The 7674-nt window shown below is 39.9% G+C and overlaps 1 protein-coding gene across 1 annotated transcript; it reads right to left on the bottom strand.

Annotated features, from left to right (window-relative positions):
* Positions 1 to 463: 463 nt before the first annotated feature.
* On the bottom strand, positions 464 to 6189 carry LOC104531691 (lysine-specific demethylase 3B-like; the record flags this gene model as incomplete). Its single annotated transcript, XM_010176666.1, has 5 exons — positions 464 to 571; positions 1634 to 1786; positions 2829 to 3043; positions 4387 to 4588; positions 4944 to 6189. Coding segments are annotated over 5 exons (1924 nt in total), but the record flags the coding sequence as incomplete, so codon positions are not given.
* Positions 6190 to 7674: the final 1485 nt, after the last annotated feature.

Here is a 7674-nt window from a genome sequence, read left to right as displayed (position 1 = left end):
GTTCAAAGTCAGGCAGGATGGAAAGGGGGTTGAGCTAGATGAACTTCAAAGGTCCCTTCAAATTCCATGATCCTATGATTTTTAGGATCAGTTATTCCACGATTCTATGATTTTTAGGATCAGTCAAATAAACTCCCAGCATTGACCATTTACTTTCCCTTCCCCCAACAGAAAAGAAAAAGTTATTTCTTAAAAGTCAACCAAATTTACCGATACAACTAAAAACAGCTGAGCACAAGAAGTCACAGCGAGTATCAGAAGGGTGTTAACTTCAAACCCACAGCTTGAACTTACTTGGGTTACCTTCCCTTAAAGCCTTCCACTGTAGCAAGTGGAAGTCTCCTCTAAATCCATGCGAGAAAAGGTAACAGCTAGAACATCAACCATCTTATTATTTTTTCCACTTGCTTGCTCAGAATTGAGAAAAAATTTGGATTTTTTCCTTTCATATTTCAAGCATTACCTGTACCAGGAATGATCTGTGTCGGCATAAGATTCTCTGGTTCATGAGACTGACCCTTTGCACACTTCAGCCATGAGAAGACTTCCTCATCACCCATCTCCTCTGTCTCTGGAATAAAGACACAAAAAAAGTAAAATTTTGTACAAAAGTCACTAAAACTTTATAATACAGAATGTTGCTGCATTGATACTGTTTCTTCAGATTCTTACAGTGCAGGAGATTAACCTGGTGATCTCAGAAATAAACTATAAATACAGACCATTAGAACAGGATCTACACTTCTTTGCCTCTTCAGTAATTTTTCCCTTCATCTCTAGTAGTTTGTTATTTCCAACCACCTAAAAATCTTGGCTTCTAGCATCAGATTTGAAAACCATACTCTTTTTTTCATTATGCTTTCTTAAGTTACAGAATAATTCTGTCTTTTCTTGTCATCATCATCTCCCAAGCTTTTTCAACAAAAAGTACCTTCAACAAAAAGATCAGTTCCAGGAAGAGGAAACTAAGCTCTCCTGTCACTATAGCTACTTACAAAGCTAACAAGTAGCAAATTAATAGTTTGAGAAGTAGTCTGACAAATTTCTAATTCTTTAGATTTTTAAATCAAACTGGGCTTACAAATATGTAGCTGCATAAGCTGCATGCCATTCTCTTCCTTTAAAAAGGAAGGTGGGGGAAAGTGCGAGTGGGGTAGAAGATGAGAATGATCACATAAAACTTCATTTCAGGGTCCTTTAGACCTGGTATCTGCATAGGTTGTTTCTACAGCACAAAGTTCTCCATGTTAGAGAAAGGAGTTCTCTGCAATGTCTGCTTACTAGTTCATCTTGTGATGGTTCCAAACTGTTAAGGTATTCCTTAATTTTTCTTTTATACTCTCCAAGGAAAAGACAGAACTATACAGTAGTCTGTCTCAGTACACAGCCTATGCCTGCTCATGTTATCATTTTAATATACAAATTCTAACCAAATAGATAAAACACAGGTATCTAAGGAAATGAAGAATGGAACAGCATATAAGACAGTAGTGCCAGAATTCCAAAACTCCAGCCTCCCAGGCTGATGCTCACTAACTCTCCCACAAAACCTTAAGCAACTCCTGAGAAACTATCCCCACTGAAAGCCAGGCAGTTAAAAGATTACAGTGGAAGGAAAAAACTCAGTACTCACCGCTACGCGGACGATTCTTCCTCAGTCGGTAACAGTCCAGACAGACCCCAAAACCACACTTGCGACAAACCCAATGAATATTGAAAAGCGTTGTCTCACATACATCACACATTTCCCTCACACCACGTACTGCTCGCTTCCATGCCACTTTCTCTATAAAGAGAAGGAACATCAGGAATTATAGCTTTGACGTTTTTGCATTTCTCCCACTTCATCTGAGAATATCACAGTAACATTGATAAAGAAACAATTCACAGAAACATGACTTGAGGGCAGAGTACAGAAACACATAGTTTTTGCATCCAGAACCACATTCTTTGAGATACTATTCTTGTGACACTGCTAAAATCCCAATTTTTAAGAATGGGTAAGGTCAAGTCCCAAAATGCACACACTACGAGGAAATGGAGCACCTTAAAAAGTTCGGCAGTAACCGCATTTCAAGGAGCACTTACAGAACTTACAGCAAAATTCTAAAACTTCTGCTAGTTTTATGAACAAATAATGTGAACTTATAAAACTATAAAGAATGCTTATTTAGTTCTACTAATAGGATGCCCATCAACTCCTTGGATTCTAAACCAACACATTCGCTGAGGAAGGTGAAGTTCTCTCCAAATGGCTGCCCTTGAACATTCTAGAAGCTAAAGGGAAAAATCACATAGTCAGAGCTATCCATGTGGCAGGTTGAACTGGATACCTTTAGAAAATTTTTTCTAAACCCACTTCCCTTGTAGTGGCAACACTGTCAACTAGTTGCTCAGCTGAGTCCTTGCACGCTGAACACAGGTGCTGCTCTCACACTAGAAAACCCTGAGCTTTTATGTGATGTCCCTGGAATATGTAAGAGAAGCTGCTTGTTAAAGCACAGGTGGTCAGTGTGATAAGTGTTCTGGAGTCATTTCTATTTTGTTAGGAGCATGGGTCGGCTGGTTTCTGATTTATTTATTGAAAAGCAATTTAATGATGTCTGGGAAAGCTACTGTTAGCTTCCTTGGCAGTAATGTTGCACTGATCCAAAAGATGGTCCCACAATTACACACACCTCAAAGTAGTGAATATAGCCTTCTCTTTGGAAGGAAAGGAGAAGCATTTTAACAATAAATTATATTACACTTTCAACTCCATTCCATTGCATTACACACACATTACACAAAGAAGATAGACAAAAAACACATTAAAAGGCCAAGCTTACGATGCGGCTCCACCATCATCATTGCCTCCTTCTCTGACATAACCAGCTGGCAGAACTGGTCCCCAACATTGGCCAGAATATATTTGGAAGTTTCCAGATCAATCCCCTCTGCAGGGGAGGAAGAAGGAATCCATAGGCTCATGGCATCAGGGTCACTCTGCTGTGGATTCAAGAAACCCTCTACTCGTAGAATACCTTTCCGGGTAAATACCAACCTGCAGAAAACAGGATAGAGTATTAAAAAGCTGCTCAACAACCTTTAATGAACTTATGCCATCTATGTCAGAACATAAACCCAGAAAGAGGAAAAAAGGCTTGGGCTAGAGTGCTATATTCGACAGCTGATACAATATATGCAAATCCAAAGAACACAGAGAATAAGGTACATGGAGGCAATGACCGCAAAACCTACTAGAACGAATCCCCCAGCCCCAGTAAGTAAGAAATTCCACATACAGGAAATTATTACAGTTTGGTAAGTCACATTTCTCTATACTATTAAGCGAAAGAGATGTCAAAATTCAATTTATTTGGGCTGCTGCATGATTCCGCTTGTAAAATTGTGCATGGTTCTCACTCTCCATTTTAGCAGAGGAGAAAGTGATTTCCCAACTTTTGGGAAACCAGGATTTCACTTCTGGCTAGGGCTGCTAGTACTTGGCAACTGTTCTAATAGTTCACATTACAAGTCATACAAAAATCCTTATCATACCTACTATTCTTGACGCTGCTCTCCACAGAGACAAGTCACAACTATTTTATCAGTAGCTGTTGACCCTCCTAGTCTTTGTGTGGTACAAGGTATAACAACATAAGTTATAGAAACCTGAATGTCTCCTGCCAATAATAAAGGTAACTTAATTTTCAAGCAAAAACAATCTTGTCTTTAATCTCAATGCTAGATTAATTTTTAACAAGTTCAGGAAGAGAAGTAGCTATAATCCTTACTGGATAGGTGGCGCACACTGAAAATTCACTTCATCCTTTATATACGAGAAAGTGAACAAACATCTTTTTGGAAAAACATGCATAGCACTTGCTAGAATAGGCAGTTAAGGAAAATGAAGAGAAGCATGACAGGTCAATAATCTGTAAGACATGTACACAATACAAAGAAAACACAGGCAGTGTTCTACTCCTAAAAATCAGTTCTGTACTCAACAAAACCTAGTCAAACATTAGCCTCATGCTGGCAATGTTTAGTTACTTGTAAATAAAAATGTCGTCTCTGTTCTGAACTCCATATGAAAGAGGGAGAGAACAGTTACTACATACAAACTGCTACCCAACAGTAAAATTATACCCAATAAAGCAAATTCAATCTCCTGAGGTTGGACCTGGAGGCTCACTTAGTATCACATAGCTGTATCTTCCAACAGCAGCTCTTCGTGCCCCAGTGAGGGAATTCCAGTCAGGTCATGCAGAGAAATGCAAGACACTCAAAAGCTTAATTATTGTACCCAAGCACATTAAATAAGTCAAACATAATCACTTCGTACTTGGATGTGGCCCAAGCTCTACGCATAGATTACATATGAAGGAAGGAGAATTTGAGCACCTCCGGAAATGGAAGAAGCGACATGCCACAGTTGAGTCATCCTGCTCCTGCTCCTTAAATTTACGGTACCGCTCCAGACGGCACTCCCGGCACTTGTGCAGATGTGGAGCTACATTGATGCAAGAGCCATCCTGGAGAAAAGGCTCACCTGACTGCTTCAGCTTCCTCACTTTACTCATATCTTTCAGCACAGACTGGCCAACTGAGTGAGGAAAAGTAGAAGAAAAAAATCCATTAGTTAACTGCAATAGCAAAAGCATACTGTCCCAAATAAATGTACTTTCAGAGATCTCTATGCTAATACCCATGCAAAACCAATAAGACTGTTCAAGTCTCCAGCATACACACTTCTGTCCTGACAAATAAATGCTTAAACATTTCTCAAAGTGAGCATGTTAATTCACATACAATATTAAAGCTTAACGCTTCTTCTAAGTATCCTGTGCGCTGCCTACTAAACATAAATGACATTTACACCTGTGGTTAGTTCACATAGCAGATATTCTCGTATCCCACCTCCTTGTGCTTCCAAAGACACCCTGCATTCAAGTCATCACCTTTTAGGGGAGCTGTGCGAGGCCGGCCCTTTGGGGCTTGCTTCCCTTTTCCTTTCCCCAGCAGCAATTCAGCATTGCACTCTGCATTAGGGCCTAGCTTTGCCATCAAGTGGTCTGGGATTCCCTTCATACAAGCCCTGGCCTGCAACTGATCTTCAGAGTCACTCAAATCTGACAGGTCACTATTGGTACTGGAGTCTGAGTCCTGTTTGGATGTCAAGCTCCGCTCATCTAGAGAGAACCTTTTCACAGCTTCAAAAGGGGCTTTGCTCTCCTGTGGAAACTCTGCCTGTGAAGAGAAAAAAATAGGTGGATGCCTGCCAAACACATTAGAAAAAGTTTTCAGAAGAGGATTGTCCTGCTGCCCAGGCCCAACAGCTGGTTTTTCTTCTGTTGGGCTGGAGGAAAGTGTGGGCATCTCAATAGGCTGTGTCAGGTTGCTGGTCGGTGAGCTGGAACGGCCATTGCCCACAGTGGAAGGGCTCTGAACACCAGCTGCAACTGTTGAACCAGGAGTACTGGAGATCATCTTTGAAGAGTCAGTTGTTATAAACAAGGTTTTCTTCTTAGCTAGAGAAGAGTCTGTAGAAGTGAGTGATTCTGGCCAGCCGGAAGTGGCCTTCTGACCCACAGGTGTAGAGAGAGTAGAAACTCCTGTCTGAGATGAAGTTGCAAAGCCACTGAAAGGACTAAGTTCCACTTTCTCAGCAAATGCCAGGAAAGGATTTGAGGGTTCCTCTCTTGATAGCTTTGGGGGCTGTAAAAATAGGTTTTCATGACTATCTGGGGGGCGAGGATTCACCAGATTTCGTGAAAAGGCTGGAGTAAGGGTAGGCATAGATTCCACAGGCAGCTTCCGCTCCACAGAACTGCCAGACTGGGCTCCTGGTTTAATGTCTGTTGAAAGGATTTTACCTTTACAGATCCCAGGACCCACACTTTCTGTACACTGCTTGAGTGAGTCTTGACTAGAGGCATTTTCAGTCAAGCTTTCTGAAATGACTGTGAAGTAGTTACTGGAAGGTAAATTTTGAGACATGCATTGAAAAAACAAGTTCTTAGACAGATCAGAATCTTTCTGAGCCTCTTGTCCAGTACTACACCCAAAAGGAAATCCAGAAGGCTTGCTTTCTGGAGTCACCACTCCATTTGATTGGTTCCTTCCACCCCCAAACACCAAGGACTGGGAAGCACTTGGGAGAGACACTCCAAATCCAGAAGAAGCCAAAAGTGAATTTCGGGAATTCTGAAACAAAATTAAAAAGCATTAGCGTATTAAAGGATTCTTGTTTGATTCAGCAGTACTTTGGTTCATCTAATTGTACAATTAGCATTCTACTTAACCACCTGTAATAGAAACTTCCAGCAGAATTATTTACAATGAGTAAACTTCTTTGAAGATTCTGATAGAGTAGTTTTTCCTACCTATAAGCTATTGAAACTAATGAGCTAACAGTGTCTATTACATACTAAAGACACATGGAAGAAATGAACACTTAAATGTCTTACCATGCTTTAGAACAAAAGTGAGACACAAGACAAGGTGAACTAATTCATAGAAAAGCAAGTCATTTAAACTGCTGAATGTTTTAATTCAAATCAGAAAGAAGGGAACCTTAATTGAAACTGCTTTTCAATAATGTCCCATCTTTTATCCTCCCCCAAGATCATTCTGACAAGCTTCTCCTAATTAACCAGCACTTTTGAAATAATTAACTTAGTTTGCAAAGTTAATTAAACAAAGAAAACCCTGCAGCAGTTAGTGAACAAACTGTTCCTGGTCACAGCAAGCCACATCTGCTGACAGGTAGATAGATGCCTACGGAGTGGTGCCTTGAAGGAGATTACTCAATAGAAGTTCAGCACAAAGGGCTTAAGTTTTAGGATCTTCAAATACTGTAAAGCTTTCTGACTTGCAGATTTTTACTAGACCCATAACTGTGATATGAAATATTCACTTGCTCCCTTCTCAATTTATACTTAATCAGATTTTCCAGTTCTTACAGTCCTCCTGTAACTGATTATATTCTGCAACTAACTCATCAGTTCTATTCCTTTTGAATTTCCACTTAGAAATCTTGTCATGAGGAATACTCTTGATTAATACACTTTCATTCAAAGGCCATGTTCAATAGAACCACAGCCTCTGTGTAACACATCTTACTGGTCATTAGTGTCACTGCACATCTGCTATGAAGTAATGTTTAGCTTGTTCCTCGTTTTCAATCTTCAGCTGTAATAACTTTAAGAACAAATTAATGTTCCCCATGACAGTTCTTACAGATACTAGAACTTCAGGTATTTATTTTTAGAGCAAAAGTAATTTTCACAAACTGAGTTCTAAGAGTTTAAAAAGCATATGAATATGGATGCAAACCAAGCTTATTAAGTAATTTCAAGGACCAAATCACACTATGATAAAGTGGACAGTCTGAAGCAATAACATAGAATCCTATGAACTACCTACAACACTCTTACTGATTTATGTCAGGTTCCCTCCCTCAAGCAAAATACAGTTTGAAATGGACTAGTGGTCCACCTGCAAATTCTGAAGCCAGATTACTAACAATGACTTAAAGCAAGTGATTTGGGGCTGGGGAGAGGGAGGGAAGGAGAGGTGGTACTGAAATTTCTCAGTACAATTAAAGTTCTTCCTTAATACCACTGATAATAGATACAACTTTGACTGTTCACCTACACCCAGCTATCAACCTTTTTTTTTTTGGGGGGG

Source organism: Antrostomus carolinensis, unplaced genomic scaffold (genome assembly GCF_000700745.2).
Source record: "Antrostomus carolinensis isolate BGI_N321 unplaced genomic scaffold, ASM70074v2 C13769583, whole genome shotgun sequence".
NCBI lineage: Eukaryota > Metazoa > Chordata > Aves > Caprimulgiformes > Caprimulgidae > Antrostomus > Antrostomus carolinensis.
This window is presented reverse-complemented; position numbering and strand designations above follow the sequence as displayed.